Source organism: Eumetopias jubatus, unplaced genomic scaffold (assembly GCF_037043125.1).
Source record: "Eumetopias jubatus isolate StellerSeaLion01/CBP00866 unplaced genomic scaffold, mEumJub1_p1.0 scaffold_9, whole genome shotgun sequence".
NCBI classification, from domain to species: Eukaryota; Metazoa; Chordata; class Mammalia; order Carnivora; family Otariidae; genus Eumetopias; species Eumetopias jubatus.
The window spans coordinates 22,233,294-22,250,439 of record NW_028274815.1 but is presented as its reverse complement, the minus strand read 5'-3'; the positions used below and the strand labels follow the sequence as shown (position 1 = coordinate 22,250,439).

General features: G+C 53.5%; 3 protein-coding genes across 4 annotated transcripts; 2 read left to right on the top strand and 1 right to left on the bottom strand.

Moving 5' to 3' along the window:
* Positions 1 to 1,222: 1,222 nt before the first annotated feature.
* PRR30 (proline rich 30) lies at positions 1,223 to 2,437 on the top strand. Its single transcript, XM_028099382.1, has one exon. The coding sequence runs from the start codon at positions 1,223 to 1,225 to the stop codon at positions 2,435 to 2,437; it is 1,215 nt and encodes a 404-aa protein (XP_027955183.1).
* Positions 2,438 to 5,034: 2,597 nt separating this feature from the next.
* On the top strand, positions 5,035 to 8,881 carry PREB (prolactin regulatory element binding). Of its 2 annotated transcripts, XM_028099630.2 has the most exons (9): positions 5,035 to 5,397; positions 6,001 to 6,193; positions 6,385 to 6,605; positions 6,783 to 6,863; positions 6,963 to 7,087; positions 7,287 to 7,460; positions 7,601 to 7,673; positions 7,863 to 8,022; positions 8,187 to 8,881. In XM_028099630.2, exons 1-9 carry the CDS (start codon positions 5,263 to 5,265, stop codon positions 8,279 to 8,281), a joined length of 1,257 nt encoding a protein of 418 aa, XP_027955431.1. In that variant the 5' UTR covers positions 5,035 to 5,262; the 3' UTR covers positions 8,282 to 8,881. The 2 variants fall into 2 exon arrangements, with proteins under 2 accessions (XP_027955431.1, XP_027955432.1); XM_028099631.2 differs by lacking the exon at positions 7,863 to 8,022.
* ABHD1 (abhydrolase domain containing 1) lies at positions 8,878 to 14,439 on the bottom strand. Its single transcript, XM_088026612.1, is given in 10 exon segments — positions 8,878 to 9,114; positions 9,239 to 9,403; positions 9,501 to 9,549; positions 9,710 to 9,883; positions 10,011 to 10,123; positions 10,282 to 10,327; positions 10,524 to 10,676; positions 10,678 to 10,704; positions 11,465 to 11,625; positions 14,254 to 14,439. Coding segments are annotated over 10 exon segments (1,311 nt in total).
* Between the last annotated feature and the right edge of the window lie 2,707 nt (positions 14,440 to 17,146).

The following is a 17,146-nucleotide window of genomic DNA, read 5'->3' as shown; positions in this document are numbered from 1 at the left end:
GAGTGCCCCCAAAGAATTTTGTCTGCTTTAGTTTTGTCAAGGGCCAGCCTTTGGATGATCTCTGAAGGAAGGTCCTAGAGCCTTGAGGAGGAGAATGTATTATGTCAGCACCTGACCTTTGTGACATAGGCACGAGATGCCAGGCAGAACTGCCCCCCAAGGAATGGGGCTCATAGCTCCCTAGGGGGGCGGCAACGCCGCCCCTTAGACAAAGTTCAGTCTCCCAGAAGTTTTCACCAGCTGGCCCCACGGCTGCTGGTGGTGCTGCTCCCGCTGCTGGGCGTGCTGAGGGCCCGGCCGAGCCAGAGGACATCAGCATCAGGGGTGACAAGGAGTCAGGGAAACCGGATGGGCAGGAAACCAGGATGCTTGCAGAATCCCTGACTCAGGTTTAGGGGAGCAAAAATCTGTAACAGAAGACCTCCTCCTGGCTGGAGGACCACCGAGGGCAAGGTTCGGACAGAAACCTGGGACAGAGTGAGTTTAGGGTGACAGATGCTGGGGACAGAGGGGGTGTAGCCACCATTTTGTGACTGTCCCTCTCTCTCCCAGGTTCCTCACTGCTGAAGCGCCTTGTGAAACACAGCTCACAGCTCAGAGGAACCCTCATTGGTAAGAGCTCACAGCACCAGAACACCACAATTTCTCATCCCACCTCAGCGGCCATCCTCAAGCCCCCTTCTCCACCTCCGTTCTACCCCCCCCCCCCCACCATTCTTCTCCTCATCTCTCACCTCCCCTGGAGCATTTTGCCAGCTCTTCTGACCCCAAAGGTGCAAGGATTTAGGGTCTTGGTAAATCAGTCTTCAGAGCCAGAAGTGGACCAATTCTCCCAATATCTTAGATTCTGTTTCTTTCTCTACAGGTCCCATGGGCTGTGTCTTCCTCCCTAGCGCACCCAGATGACTGATGCTGTCCCTCAGCTCCCAAGAGGCAGCTCTGATTCTCCATCCTTATACATCCCTCATCAATGGCTGACTGCAAAGTGAGAGGCCAAGTTTAGACCCAAGCTCCCACCCAAACACTCAGAGAGCCTAGTGCTACAGGGCTGGGGGTCTCCTTGTCCTGCCACCAACAGCTACACCAACCCTGGGCTGGAGCCACACTTGAGCACAGAAGGCCCTGATTTCTCAGCCAGGTCTGGCCTCTGAGATACTGGTCCTGATTCTGCCAGGTCTCTCGTCTCTGGTCTTGAGGCCCCAGCCCCTTCTGATTCAAGGCGATGTTGCCTCAAAACAAGGACCAGGTGCTGCTACAGAACGCAGCGCCCCCTGGGCACCCCTCTCTGGGCCCCTCTCAACTTGTGCACTCCCCACCCAGCAACCTACAGCCTCTGCCTCCCCCGCGACCACCCCCTCTCTTCCACTCCCCTTGCTCCCCTCCACCAGGGTCGCACTCTCCAGGCTCCCATTTCTACTCTTCTGACTCAAATTCTGACTTTATCCTACACCCTTACTCTTCCTCTCTCCCAAGTTCCCCCAGTTTCTTTCATCAGAATTACCTCTCTCTTTCCTGCCCCCAGTCTTCCTCGCCCTCCCACCAGCTACACCCCTCCCCTACTCACACGCATTCCTCCTCTCCCTCTCAGCTACAGAACACCTCTCTCCCCCACTCTCATTGCCATTCTCCTTCCCCCACAGGAGACCGCCCTAGCTCCACCGTCACTTCCCCGACCCTCAACCTACCTTCTGGTGGGGTCCACTCAAACAGACAGACATCGCCCTGGCATCAGTACGGGGACACCAGCTCCCCTGGGGCGGTGGGGGAATGCGTGGCAAGCGAGAGGGACCCTGCAGAGTTCAGGGACCCAGGAGCCCTGGCCCATGCCCTGGTGGCCCATCTGGGGCACCGGCGCATTGCCCACGACCTGCGGCTCCTGCTTTTGCAGCGCCTGTGGCTAGGGAGAACTGGCCAGGCCCCAGTTGTAGAATATCCCATTTGCCTGGTGTGCCTCAAGCCGCGCAGCCCCTCTTGCCCCATCCCCAGGTACAGGACTGGACCCCGGCTGCTTGCCTTTCCCCAGCTACTGCCCTGTGCACAGGGCCAGGAATCCGGACCACTCCGCATAGGCATTGGTTTTGGCCTCCGTTTGCCTCGGGGCCAGGCCAGGGCCTTGCATCTCTTGCCAGAAAGAAGGCGAGAGGAAGCAGGGCCTCAGGGCAAGGCTGCTCGGGCCCATGGATATCAAACCCCGGCATCCCAGGCTCCAGCAGCTCAAGCAGCAGGGGCTCAGGCGCGGGCCCATCCAGCCCGGGGCACATCCTCCCAGGCCACGAGTCTCAGATCTACAGGCCTTCAGTCACCAAACTCTATGCGCTTTTCAGGGCCTCTACCTCAGGCACCCAAACAAGCCACTGTCTCCCTGAAACCCAGGCCTTTCTCTGTGTCCATGGGGCCTGCCTCTCCAGAGCCCATTCTCCAAAAGTCACCACCCTAGTTCCAGAGCCGAGGAGGCTCTCTGGAGCACCTCCTCCGAACCCCGCTGCCCCCACCAGGCCCCAGATCTTGGGGAGTCCCCGAGACACCCTGAAGGGCTGGCTGGCAGGAGGTCAGGTGTGTTCTCCAGCCTTGAACCCTGGGAGCCCTTATGGAGTCTGCTTTCTCCTGGCTGAAGAGGATGAAGGACACCTTAGACCCCATTCAGCCTGTAGTGTATCAATAAAGCCCGACCCTGCAAAACTTGTGTCTGATGTGGAAATGTTGGGGTTTGGAGTGAACAGTCAAGAAAGAAGTCTTGAGACGCCTTTGGTGCAAAAAGGTGGTTTTATTAAAGCACGTGGATAGGACCCGTGGGCAGAAGGAGCTGCACTGGGGTTGTGAGGAATGGCTGATTATATACTTTCAAGTTGGGAGGGGGTTAGGGATAGCCTAAGTCTCTAAGGAATTTTGGAAGCAAGGTTTCCAGGATCTTGAGGGGGCTAGCTATTGTTAGGAAAAGGTCATTTATTACTGTCTAATAAAATGTTAGTCATGAGACCTTTCAGATGTTTATCAGTGGGCCATATGCTTGGAGGATGATCGCTAACATATATCTTGGGGTTAGAGATAAAGGAAGTTTTCAAAGGAATTTTTATTTGTTAAAGGACACGTCCAGGATCCTGCACAGTTAGGATAATGTTAAGCTAAGGTTGCCTTTTGCCTCTAGCAAAGTATTAACATTGAGGCAGTGGAGTTTCTAGGGGAAGGTCACCCCCCACTCCCCTGTCTCAAGGACTTGTCAATGGGCTGTTAAGTTACAAAGAAATCTAATTTTTTTCTTTTGCCTTCGTTTCCCACATTGATGGAGGGTAGTCGGAAGGCAGGCAGGCAGGGGTAAGTGCCCCCCCTCCCCGTCCGTCCTAAGAGGAAACCACCCTTAAAAGGAAAAAGCCCCCATCCTGTTATTCTAGGCTTTACTCAGTGTCCCAGCTTTAAGTCTTTCAACTGGGAGGATTTACAACTTTAGAAAGGAAGGGAATGGCCTTGGGTGTCCTAACCCAGGCCCCGGGGGAGGGAGGGGCAGGTCAACAGCCAGTGGGATATTTAAGCTAAGAGCTTGATCTAGTGGCCTGTGGCCGACCAGCATGCCTTAAGGCAGTGGCAGCCCCGCCCTCTTGATCCCTGAGGCTACTATGAAACACCACCCTGGAAGAAGCCCTCCACCCTTTCCCACCTGAACAATTACCTGATAGGTAGATGAGCGTGTGGACAAAAAACCTGACTGGGTGACGGTCCCATGGAGGGTTAATCAGATTAAAACAGCCCCACCAAATCACCCATAAAAACCCCTAGATTTAACCACCACATTGGCAACCCTCTCGGGTCCCCTCCCTCTGTCGGAGCTCTGTGCTGTCGCTCAATAAACTTTGCTTTGCTGCCCACCACTCTTCGTCTGGTCTACCTTTTCATTCTTCGAGGTGGCATGACACAGTGGGTAGCTGAACCTACTGGGGACCACAACTAAACAAGGGGAGGCGGAGAGTCAAACAGGGTGACCAGGAGAGTAGGTGCCATGTATCTGAGGAGGGCATGGAGTCCATAAGGCCTGAGCACCTGAGATGTGCAGACAGTTCTGCAGGGCCCTTTACACATTTAATTCAATGTGGTGGGACAGACAACAGCATTCCCAAAGATGAAGCCACTGGGCTCCTTCCTGAGTGCACCTTAGGCTAACAAGAATGCTTACTTAGGCAGCCAGGGAAGCAGCAAGAGGTGTCTCCTTGAAGGGACGGACATTCCTAGGGTTCACTTGCAGAGAAACATGAAGAGTCTCATGTTGAAGATCGGAAACCCAAGGGACCCCCTCAGGAAGATGGAAATGCCAGGCAAAAAAGAGACCTGCCCTGCCTGGGAGCCAAGTTGCCTCCCTCTGAGGGTGTCAGCAGGGAGCAGCCCCCTCCCAAACGCTTGAAGGCTGTCGTGTGCAGAGCCACAAGAATGGCCAACTCTCAAATCTGCCAGCCACAGGGGATAGGAGCTTGGCTAAGGTAAATTGCGGTTTCCTTAAACCAGGCAGTGGTGGATTGAGGATTTGAAGCCAGTTTTATTTTAAAGCCCACTCTGCCTCCATTAAAAGGCAAAAGACACAGCTCATGTTCCCAAATGCTGAATTTCCAAGGTGTGTGACCTGCAACAAATCACTCCGTCTCTGAGATAAAAGGTAAGGACTGAGCTTCTGTATCACTCCTGAAATGGGGACAGCCGTAACCAAGGATGTTTTTTTAAGTCATCTCTACATCCAACGTGGAGCTCAAAACTCAAATTTATAATCCTATGATCAAGAGTCACATGCTCTACCAAATGAGCAAGCCAAGAGCCGCCACAGATTTATTAAAGGTTTGCTAACATCCCTTAACTTTTAGGGATCACCAAGCCGAGCCCCTGGAAGAGGAGCAAGCCTCGCGACCCTGCACAAACATGGTGGAGGCTGACGTCACAAGGGGGACGGAATCCTGAAGCGGGTGTTGGGGCACCGGCCCGCTAGTGCTGACGCGTATTGGCGGTCCTGCGCCTGCGCAAGGAGAGCAGCGGGCTAGGTGCGCGTGCGCACTGCGCGACACGCAGACCCGGTTAAAGACGGGCGGTGGAGATCCGGGTCACTGAGTGTCGTTTTGGCAAATCGCTGGGTTAGAGTTTTGGCAGCTCGGAGGTTGTGACAGAGGAGTCGGGAATATTCCTGGCGGCCACAGGACCAAGTTAAATAGCGACCGGGACAGGGGTCAAAAGCCGGCGCGGCATGTCCCGGGTGCCGCGGTACGTACAGTGAAGCGCGCCGCGAGCAGGATGGGCCGGCGACGGGCGCCAGAGCTGTACCGGGCCCCGTTCCCGTTGTATGCGCTTCAGGTCGACCCCAGCACGGGGCTGCTCATCGCTGCAGGCGGAGGAGGCGCTGCCAAGACGGGCATAAAGAATGGCGTGGTGAGAGCTCAGGGCCACTGGGGCCGGGTCACGCCAGGGGTGATGGTGGTAGGGGATCTTGGGGATGGCCGAACCTCAAGCTTCAGACCTTACCTCTCCCCGGTGGGAAGTCTAGGCTTTTCGGGCGCCCCAGCGCGAATTTCAGCTAAGAACTTACTCACCAGCAACTCCTAAGGTAGAGTAAAAATACACAGCGCCGCTTAGGCAGGAACTTAGGCTTCAACTCGACCTCAAGAGCAGCTCCAGGGGTCTTAATCCTGGACTTTTCTGGGGGCGCCGCAAAGACTTGTCCCACTGCTCTCCAGCAGCGGCAGGAATGCTGCATTTGGCCTTTAGGCTAGGTTTCTTCAGTCCTCTGAGGGTCACCCTGTTATTTTGTGAACTGGAAGTATTAATCCTAACCCTCCTTCCTGTACAGATTTGTGCGGTTTGAAAGAAAGAAACCAAGAAAGGGAAAGAAGCAAGCAGGCTGGAAAAAGCCTTTTAAAGTAGAAAGTGCAGTAATCAAAGGGGTAGGGCTTTAGACTATAGGATCTAAGTTTGCCCTTGAGGTGCTCTCTGGGCACCCCTGAACCTTGCTCATCCTGGTTCTCTCTTCCACAGCACTTTCTACAGCTAGAGCAGATTAATGGGCGCCTGAGTGCCTCTTTGCTACACTCCCATGACACAGAGACACGGGCTACCATGAACTTGGCACTGGCTGGTAACATCCTTGCCGCAGGGCAGGATGCCCACTGTCAGCTCCTGCGCTTCCAGACCCATCAGCAGAAGGGCAAAACCAAGGCAGAGAAGGCAGGTGAGAAGCTCCCTCTTTCGCTTTGGGGAAAGGGTTAAATGAGTAAGATCACTTATTTTGGTTTCTAAAAGAAGTGGGGCTGGAAGTGTGGGTTGTGGTAGCAGGGAAGAAGCCGGATGTTCACTACTAGGGAGGAGACCAGTACTACTTACTATAGAAGCCTGGAACCTGGCAGGCTCTTTGTATTGCAGGTTGCAAGGAGCAGGGGCCTCGACAGAGGAAGGGGGCAGCCCCAGTAGAGAAGAAGTCTGGAGCTGAAACCCACCAGGAGGGGATAGAACTCAGTGTAGAGAATTTGCAAGCGGTGCAGACAGACTTCAGCCCTGATCCGTTTCAGAAAGTTGTATGCTTCAACCATGATAACACCCTGCTTGCCACTGGAGGGACGGATGGCTACGTTCGTATCTGGAAGGTATGATTTTGGGGATTAGGGGATCAGTGTCGATAGCAACAAGGCCAGAATTGTGAGAAATTGAACCTGGGTTCTGGGAGACTTGTGAGTGAAGCCTGCACTGAGTGGCAGAGACGGGTGGGGATCATGGCGCCTTGCCAGTTACCTGGGGTAACCATGCTGGTGGTTTGGCTGCAGGTACCCAGCCTAGAGAAAGTTCTGGAGTTCAGAGCCCACGAAGGAGAGATTGAGGACCTGGCTTTGGGGCCTAATGGCAAGGTGAGGAAGTGAGAGGGTGGTGAAAGTAGGTGATGATGCTGCTTGTCCAGTAGGTGGATCCCCTAACTGTCCATCCTTGGAATCTTGATTCCTGACTAGTTGGTAACTGTGGGCTGGGACCTTAAGGCCTCCGTGTGGCAGAAGGATCAGCTGGTGACACAGCTGCACTGGCAAGAGAACGGACCCACCTTTTCTAACACGCCTTACCGCTACCAGGCCTGCAGGTGTGAGACCCCAGAGGGTAGCTAAAAGAGGCCCAGCCTAGATTTGGTGGGGAGGGGGGAAGCTGGGGAGGGTTGCAACCTTGGTGGGTATTACCCCAGGCCTGACCAGGGTACAGGAGGGCACAAGCCTCTGAGAAGGGCTAGGCAGGCCCCGGGAGCTGAACAGCCTCTCCGCCTGCCCCCCCCCCCCCCCCCCCAGGTTTGGGCAGGTTCCAGACCAACCTACCAGGCTGCGACTCTTCACAGTGCAGATTCCCCACAAGCGTCTGCGCCAGCCCCCACCCTGCTACCTCACAGCCTGGGATGGCTCCACCTTCCTGCCCCTTCGGACCAAGTCCTGTGGCCATGAAGTCATCTCCTGCCTTAGTGTCAGGTGTGAGACAGTGGTGGCTTGACTGGTTGCGGGGTGCCTGGGGGAACTTGGGAAGGTGTCCGGTCTGAGGCTCTGAAGACCACTGTTAGTGAATTTTGCTGCACAGGCCTCCAGAACAGTGTACACTTTGTTTGTTGCAGTGAGTCGGGTACGTTCCTAGGCCTGGGCACAGTCACCGGCTCTGTCGCCATCTACATAGCTTTCTCTCTCCAGGTAAGGCGTAGAGGTGGGCACAGCCCTGGGGGCTCTTGAGGGGGAGAATCTAGACCTGCTTCAATCTAAGTGTGCGGGAAGGAGTCTGGCCCAGCCCATAGAGGGAAGGCCATCTGGGGACAAGGGAGCATGTTTTCCAGAAGGAATGTTTCCAACTAGGCCTTGCCTCACTAGTTCTTCTGTCTCCAGCGCCTCTACTATGTGAAGGAGGCTCATGGCATTGTCGTGACGGATGTGGCCTTTCTACCTGAGAAGGGTCGTGGTCCAGAGCTCCTCGGGTTCCATGAAACTGCCCTGTTCTCTGTGGCTGTGGACAGTCGTTGCCAGCTGCACCTGCTGCCCTCGCGGAGTGAGTCATTGGGGTGGGGGGTACCTACCTCTAGCTATAGCAGAAACTTGCCCCCTGGAGAATGGGCTGCTTGTCTGTAGCCATCTGCCCCCCCTCTTAAACGGTTCTGTTCTTAGGGCTGTGAATCCCTTTGCCTGCTGACTTCTTTCCTTACCCTCATGCAGGGAGTGTTCCTGTCTGGTTGTTGCTCCTGCTCTGTGTCGGGCTTATTGTTATGACCATCGTGCTGCTCCAGGGTGTCTTCCCAGGTTTTCTTTAGCCTTCATGCTCCTGGGGAATCGAGTGTGGACACTGCCATCTTATATACCAGAGTGGAGGCCTGCACCCCGTTGCTCACCCCACCTGGGTCCACAGTTGGGGTTGCTTCTGATGAGACTGATGGGCACTGCCTGCCCCGCCCAGTGAAAGCTTGGCTATGGCCCTGTGTGACTCTGAGTCCTGGGAACCCTTCATCATCTGTGGATCCACCCAGGACAGTGGTACCTGCAGCCGAGGCCACTCCACCTGCATCTTTCCCTCTGCCTAACAGAGGCTCCAGAGTTGAGCGTGTCCTCTCTCCAGAAATATGTGAGGATGCCCAAGAACCTGAAGATACTGCTGTCCATCAGTTGCTCTTCACATGAGCCCCTGGTGTTTGCTGGGGCAGGCCCTGGCCTGGGACTTGTAGTTAGGGAAGGAAGGGGCAAAAGGAAGACTCAAGCTGTCGTCTCTGGGTCCAGCTGGTAGCTCCAGGCCAGCTCGGCTACAGACACAGTAAGTTCCTGGATGGTCTACCCTAACCTTGAGAAAAGGGAAAATGAACCTCAGCCCGTTCTTCGGGAAAAGTTGATATTTAATAAATAAGCGAAGACTGAATTAAGACCCTGGTGGTACTCCTGTCAGCTCTTGCCTCTCTTGGAAGGGGAAGAGACCGCTGAGGTTGAGCAGCTCCGGCGAGGGCTGGAAGACGGCTTTGGTGTACTGATGTAAGGGGCGGGTCATGTAGCAGTGCTGCCAGGGGAACAGCCCTTCCAGGAAGCCAATGTGGCCACCCCGGGCTGTGATGAGCAGTGCCACGTGGGCAGAGCATTGGGCAGCCTGTAGGGGAAGGGCTTGGGGAGGGTTGGAGAGGAGGTCAGAACCCAGGCCTTTCCTGAGAGCCCAGGTGCTCTCCACTTGCACCTCATGGCCCATTTTCCCTGGGGCCTCTAAAGCATCCAGATTCAGGCTGCTCATCATGGATTGGGGAAAAGGGGTCGTCAGCTGCATTGAGGCAGAGCACAGGGGTCTGGATGGCATCTACCGTGGTTCTTGGGCTTGCTGTTTGGTAGTAGGTAACACAGTCTTGATATCCAAAGGCCACAGTTGCATAGCACTCATCAAACTGGTGGATTGTGCGGGCCTGCCCGGGGTCGAGGGTGGGATAGGCTAAGATGAGGCTAGGGAGTAGAAGATAACTGAACAACTTTGGGCAGGGGGTAGTGGTTGAAAGACTGTACCTGTAGCACGAAGTCTACGTTCCCAACCTTTTCCATCACCTTTCTGTTTCTGCAAAAGAGTTCATAGAGGTTTGCCTCTCCTGGACCTGACCCTGTCTGTCTCATGAGTGAGCAAACCCAGACAGAGAACTGACCTGAGCACTGGGAGAACCTGGTGTGTCCGCCATCCCTCCCTGTCTGCTGCCTCCTCCCACTTGCCAAGACCCTGCCGGTTCACAATGTGGCAGAGCTCAGCAGCGAGGCGCTGATTGAAGAGCAGTGAGTGGAGTGGGGTCCCCAGGAAGCGGGTGGTCTCAGAGGAATCCCCGCACGCAGATAGAGTCAGTGCCGCCACCAGCCTCGAAGCCTGCCCTGTTCGTGCTGGGTGGTTCAGCACTAGTACCCTGATGGGCCAGGGGCCACGAAAGAAGGGTTTGCATTAGTGAGCGGGCACGGAGGAGAGGGCAAGAGGGCATGGAGGAGGGAACAAAGGAAGACTGGGCCTTTGGGTCAAGCCCAGGCAACTCTTACCCTCCAAGAGAGATGCCCACGGCCAGCAGTGGAGCTTGGGAGTAGCGGTGCTTTGTGTGGTTCACGACTGTCTCCAGATCTTCAGTATTGTTGGCAGAAAAGGCCCTGTGGGTCTGAGGCAAACCAGATCACTGGGGAGGGAGGGAGGCCCTGGCCTGAAGGCGGAAAGGTGGAAGGGGCGTGGAAGGAGGATAGGTAGGTAGAGCCCCAGGGTCAAGGATCTCTTAAGGGAGTGGGGGGAAGGGCTACAATGGGGAAGGAGGGTCCTCACGAGCAGTTCTTCCCCACGGCAGCCCCGGTTATTAAATACAACAGCTCTGTGGCACACACAGGTACATCTCAGCCAGACCCTCCCTAGAAGCCCCACTCCCCTCTGGTAGCCTTCAGAAACACCCCAGTCAGAAGGTGCCCTGCATATAGTGCCTTCTCCCCAGAGGTATCAGGGTCTTCATTGACCTCCCTATTACAGGTTCTCAGACACCACCCACTTCTCTGGACTTGGCCCATCCTTGCCTATAACCATCCCTCAGAGCTTGGTTGGCCAGTTGGAAGATGTAGGAGTCCTGGCTACTGCCTGTGATACCAGGAAGCAGTAATACAATGGGCTGGGTAGTAGGGTCAGGGTACTGACTGCTGCCGTGCCGGCCGGCCCAGTCTAGCAGAAACGCTTCCATCTGGGGTGTGGAGGACTTCACTGTGGTTCAGGAGAAAAGGGTACACAAAGATACTATTAGGAATTCCATGTACTTCAAAAGGTTTACCTCTCTTGATCAACAAACAACTCCCAAACCTTCCCATTGGCATCATTTGAGGGCATACACTTTGCAAGACATTAAGATCCTTACAAGGTGTGGGGCACCTGGGTGGCTCAGTCAGTTAAGCATCTGCCTTCGGCTCAGGTCATGATCCCAGGGTCCTGGGATGGAGTTGGGTTCCTTGCTCAGCGGGGAGCCTGCTCCTCCCTCTGCCCCCGGCCCTGCTCATGCTCCCTCTCTCTCATATGCTCTCTCTTTCAAATAAAATCTTAAAAAAAAAAAAAGACCGTAACAAGGTGTAATGGGACATAAATGATTAAATACTACCTCATGGTCGAGCAATTAAATAGCCCTTTCAGGGCGCCTGGGTGGCTCAGTGGGTTAAGCGACTGCCTTCGGCTCAGGTCATGATCCTGGAGTCCCGGGTTCGAGTCCCACATCGGGCTCCCTGCTCAGCAGGGAGTCTGCTGCTCCCTCTGACCCTCTTCCCTCTCATGCTCTCTATCTCTCATTCTCTTTCTCTCAAATAAATAAAATCTTTAAAAAAAATTAAAAAAAAAATAGCCCTTCCATGTAGCCACTCATTGTTACCCCCAACACACCGGGGTAGATGGGGCAAAGATTACCTTCAGTTTAAAGAAGGAAGACAGGATTCCCCGGTAGTTGCAGCCTCATGTTTACTCCTCTGTCCCTTCTTACCTCCAGTAAGGGACTGGAGGCTGAGACTGCAGTAAGACTCGGAAGACGGTTTGTAGCCGTCCCTCAAAACACCATAGCGTAGGGTAGAAAGTCTCCAGAGTGACTGGACAGTGTTGCTCCAGGAAGGCCAGAAACCAGGACCCAGTCACCAGTTGAGGCCTCTGCAACTACAGCACAGTCTGCCTCACCCCCTGGTGTTTGCAAGGCCAGTGAGGCACCCGACACCAGCGTGACCCCTCTCCAGAGGCCAGCCTCAGGCGGTGAGAAATCTAGCACACCTCGGCCCAGAACGGCCAAGTCACTTCTGTGAACGTAGTCCAGCCGGAGCCCTCAAGAACTCCAGTCCTGGAGTGCCACCTCCCCGGCCTGACTGAACTGACTCAGTGCCAGGGCTGGGAGCTGCTGCAGCTGACCGAGTGCTGACTCTCCCGCTCAGCCTATCTGTGCCCTAGCCCCAGTTTGGAGAGAGCAGGTAATATACATTGCCCAACTGACTCCTTGTGGAAAGGGTTGGCATCCCCGTCAGAGGCTGAAGAAGTACAGCACCATTCAGTCTGTGACTTTTGCTCTGCAGTTGAATTACCCACACTGGCATCTTCCTAAGACTAGCTCTGGCCATGCTGGCTCCTGGCTTTAGCACCCCATTGCCACATACTCGCATTCCCGACAGCGTGTGCTCACAGCTGAAGGGCTTCGACCACAGCACCTCATTTTCTTAGTCATGGGGCTTGCTGTTAGAGCATACTCCAAAGGAGGAATAGTCCCGATGGGAACAGATTTTTCTTTTCTCTTATGCCAGCCAGAAGGAAGGTAACAGAGAGTGGCAGGGACAGACAGGTCAGTGGGGGAGTTGGCCCTGACTTTCAACGCCTCTGCTGGTTCTTCTGGTTGCACATCAAGTGAGTGAGAGGCCCTAGCCACATGGCTTATGAAAGAGGGGTGTGCTGTAGAAAGCCAAAAGGCCTCAGGCTCAAGAAATAGAAATTGCTTTCTGGTACGAGCCCTAAGGAACCTGATGATCAGATTTGTAGGTCTTCTGCAGGCTCAGTACTCACAAAAGGCTAGGCAAATTATGAACTAGAGAGGCCAAGTTGTTCGTGCCACTGTCTCGAGATGTGACTTGTACCCTGCTCCTTAAGCCCTGGAATAATGATGCTTGTGATTCATTGTGTGCTATGTGCAGGTACTAGGCTAAGCCCAACCTTAGGGGCTGGGATATTTGTAAGTGAAGAAACTATGGCTCAGATGAAGTTTCCCCAAAGTCACACAGCAAGCAAGAGGCAAAGTGGAATTCGCAATTGTGCTACTACCAATACTAGTAGGTAAAACTTGTTGAGTGCACATGTTTCAGGCATTGTGCTAAGCACTTTACATGATTATATCCTGTGATTTTCACAACAGTTCTTTGGCATAGATCCTGTGATTCCCCTATGGGAACAGGTTTGAATGTTGAATAAATTATCTTGCCAAAGACAGCTAGAGGTGGAGCTGGGATTCAAACCCAGGTCTGACTCTAGAGCTCATGCTCTTAGTCACTGTACTCTATTACCTCCTCATTGCCAGGATTTTGAGTTACTAATTTTTGGAATCTTTGATCAAATAGCTCAGTGTAGAACAGATTAGGTCACAGGTTAATTTCATTTTAGCTCTAGTGAAGAGTTTCTTGACTCATTTCTTGAGAATTAATTAGTAATATGCCATTGGTCTCTGTGGATGAATCGATACTAGTTCATTAACATGCTGGACAATCCAAACTCCTCAGGACTTCCAGAATGCACTTCCTGCATTTTAAGCAGCATTTGGAAGTCAAGGAAGGGTTTGGAATATAAAGAGGCGGAGGTCTCTGACTTCGTGGCGGGTTGCAAGCAAAGGAAAATGGTTAGTTAAGTAGAGCTCTGGTCTGAAATGACTGACTTTTGAAATTAGGCTTGGAAGGTAAGATTTATAGGGTACTGTGGGTTTGGATCTTTTATTAAGGCAGACAATACATGCGAATGTAAAAAGCTCTGAAAATAGAGAAAAGTCTAGGCAACATTTAAATTCCCTATAGATCTTTTTTAAGGGCTTGAATCAATTGGTTTTATATTAGACTCCATTACCTAGAACAGTTTAATGAAGATTTAAAAGACTTAGATTTTTCTGGGTATGTAAATTAATGTATTTTATCTAAATTTCAGTGAAAAATCTCTTCAGACTTTCCCACTGCACCATATATACATGGAGAGCCTAGAAGTTAAAACAAGGCAGAATGAACGACAGGGTTATCCATTAGTCCTGAGCTAGGCAGGGAACCTCCCCCAGCCTGTGAGAGAAGCAAGGGCCTACTAAGCTGATGGGGTGGGGGGAGTTAGCCAGAGCCACACAGGCCTCCAGTTCCTTTATTCGGTGAAGCTAGTGAGAAACTCAGCTAGACTGCCTTTTTAGAAGAGGAAAGCATCGGCCTGACACCTCGGGATGCCTTCTACCCCGCCCTTCCCCAAATGTCTGCCCACATCCTAGGGAGCAGCACCCCTCCGGTGCCTGAAAGGCCCAACTGGTACGGGGAGCCTACGGGATGCAGAGAATCTAGGCAGGCAAAGAACCGACTCTCCCTTAGGTGATCAGAGCAAAGCAGAACCCTGCTGCAGCACGCGGCAGGGCTGGTGGTGGGGTGGGGGCATCAAATTTCACCTGTTGCGGGAGGCCCAATCGTGCCACCTCCCACAAAGGGCTCGAGCCCCTGGCTGGAAGCTGCTCCTTAGGCCCGAGGATCCTAAACCCGCCGGCCAGAGCTCTGCACCCGCATCCACCAGGGGCACATATCTCCAGTAGTAGCCCAAGTAGGGGGTGACGCCAAGACCTAAAAGCAGGGAGATGGGCTCTGTCCAGGTGCCATTCTGAGGGCTCTGGGAGGAGCTCGGCATCTTGGGTGTTTGGGTTCCGACCCCCAAGTTCTTGACCGGCTCCAGCGCCCGGCCCCGCCCGTTACCGGCCATCGGCCGGCCTGTGCAGGGACCGCGGCCGCGGCGGGGCGGGGCGGGGCGGGGGTCCGGGTCCCGCCCACCTCCACAGGGCCCCGCGGCGGGCGTGGTGAGGGGCGGTGCCGGGACCTCGCCGGCCGCCGAGCTGAGCCGAGTCACCTGCGGATGGCCTCCCCGCCCCATCGCCCGGGTCGCGCGCCCGGGCGCCTCCTGCTTCCGCCTCGTGGTCACCGGTGGTGCCGCTCCTTGCGAGGACTAGCGGCCTCCCGCACCGCCGCCATCTTGGTGAGAGGTGCCTCCAGCGCCTTCTTCAAACCGTGCCCCGGCCGCTTGAGTTAGGCAGCCTGGTCACGGTCCCCAGTCATTGGCACACAGGACACAGGTACTCCTGTGGTGGCATCCTGTGACCTCCCCACTCAGGACACGGCCACTCACCTTGTGAAAACGCTCTGCAGTCCCACCGTGTTCAGCCATTCACAGTGGTCTTCCCAGACTGGACACAGACATTCACACTGTGACACCCCAGACTGTCACACAGGTTTCAGCTATTGAGTGCATGGCATTCCACATAGAGTCACACACACACACACAGGTTACAGTCATTCACACAGTGTCACTCTGCACTGTCTCATCTAATCCCTGTCAAGTAAGCACGATGGAATGTACTCATCACCCACTTTGTATCAGGCACTAGGGATGCCCCGGGGATGCTGTTCCCTCTCATCACTGGAATGTGGAAACAAATACATAATCTAACGGAGCAGTGGTTCGCGACCTTGACTGAAGATTGGAATCATCTGGGAGTTTTAAAAAAACTACCAGCACCCAGGCCTCACCCCCTGCTATAGTTGGTCTGGAGAGGAGCCTAGGTGTCAATATAACTTAGATGTTCTCTGGAAGATTCAAATGTGTAGTCAGGGTTGAACCCCTGCCATAGGGCATGGGGCTGGGTAAGGGAAGTACGGCTGCAGTGGGAGCACTGAGGAGGGTGCCCAAACTCCATGGGTCAGATAAAGTGTACTCAGATGTTAAATGATGGTACACTTAAGGTGAAACCAAAAAACGAGTAGGAGTTTCCCAGGCAAAGGAGAGGTGGGGAGAGAACAGTTTCAGGAGCAGAAACAGCATAAGCAAAAGCCTAGATGTGAGAGACTTCTTAAAGGAACCAAAAGAAATCTGGTGTGTCTGGGGCATACGAGATGGTCAAGAATCAAGGTGTGAGCAGCTACACAAAGGATATTAGAGTTTGGGGCAACTTCGGCTCAGGTTATGATCCCAGGATCCTGGGATCAAGTCCCGTGTCAGGCTCGGCGGGAAGCCTGCTTCTCCCTCTCCCACTCCCCCTGCTTGTGTTCCCTCTCTTGCTATCTCTCTCTCTCTCTCTCTGTCAAATAAATAAATAAAATCTTTAAAAAGGGGGGGGGATGTTAGAGTTTAAACAAAGGGTGGAGGAAAGCCATCAAAGAGTTTTACGAAGGGGTGGGTGACATGACCGGAATTGTGTTTTAGAAGAACCATTCAGGCAACTTGGAGAATGGATTGGAGGAGGCTGAGAAAGGAAACAGGCCAGTTAGGCTGTTAAGAGAACTTTGGAATGGCAGATGGCTGCCTGGCCTGGAGGAAGCTCCAAAGAGGAGTGAAGATCTTTAGGATAGGAGGCGGAACTGTTAGGACCTGGTGGTAGGCTGGAGGTTGGGAGAGAAGGAGAAATCATGAAGGAGTCCCAAGTTTCTGACTGTATGACTCAGGGATGCATGGCAGTGCCAGTCCCTGGGCTGGCGGAACTGGGGAAGAGGAGGTTTGAGGAGGAGGAAGATTCGTTCTTAGACACATAGAGGTTAGCGTGCTCGCTGATAATTGTGTTTTCTTAGATTCTGTATTTGTCTACTTGGCATCCATGAATCACAGGGCCAAACTAACAGCCAAAGTTGACATCTCACCTGCAATCCAGAGCCCATACTCTGAGCTGCTTCTTTAATCTAATTCTCACTCAACAAACCAATATTTCCCCTCTCCTAAAATCAACCCAGGGTCAGGTGTCAGATAACTAGGGACGGTTCCTATGTCCCAAAGCCTGCCTGAATGACTCCAACTAGCCAATCCTAAGCTGTCTACCTTGCCTTGCCTTTCCCATTTAGCAAAGGCTGTGGCCTGTGCCTCCCCCCCCCCATCCCCCCCCCCCCCCCCCGGGCTCCTTTCTGCCCTCTACACTGGTGCCTCCCCCGGCTGTCCTGTGTGGTGAGCTGTGCCTCTCCCTTCTTGGGGAACTGTAACATTAAATGTTTCTTTCAGTGGCATTGACCTCTCCATGTTGTCACTCAGTCACCTTTATAAATTAAAATCTAGGCACAAATTAGAGAATGTTCAATTCCTGAATTGGTCTGGGGCTCGGAGATTGGAATTTCAGATTCGGTAGTCATCGGCATTTAAATGATATATTAGTTTGCAGGGTTGCCATAACAAAGTACTACATGCTGGCTGTCTTAAACAACAGACGTTTACTGTCTGACAGTTCTGGAGACTAGAAGTCCAAGGTTCAGAAAGATTGGCTCCTTCTGAGAGCTGTGAGGAAGCATCTGTTCCATGCCTCTTCTCTAGCTTCCGGGGGTTTGCTGGCAACCTTTGGCATTCCTTGGCATGTAGAAGCTTCATTCCAATCTCTGTCTGCGTCTTCACATGCTGTTCTCCCTGTGTGTGTGTGTATGGACACTGGTCATATTGG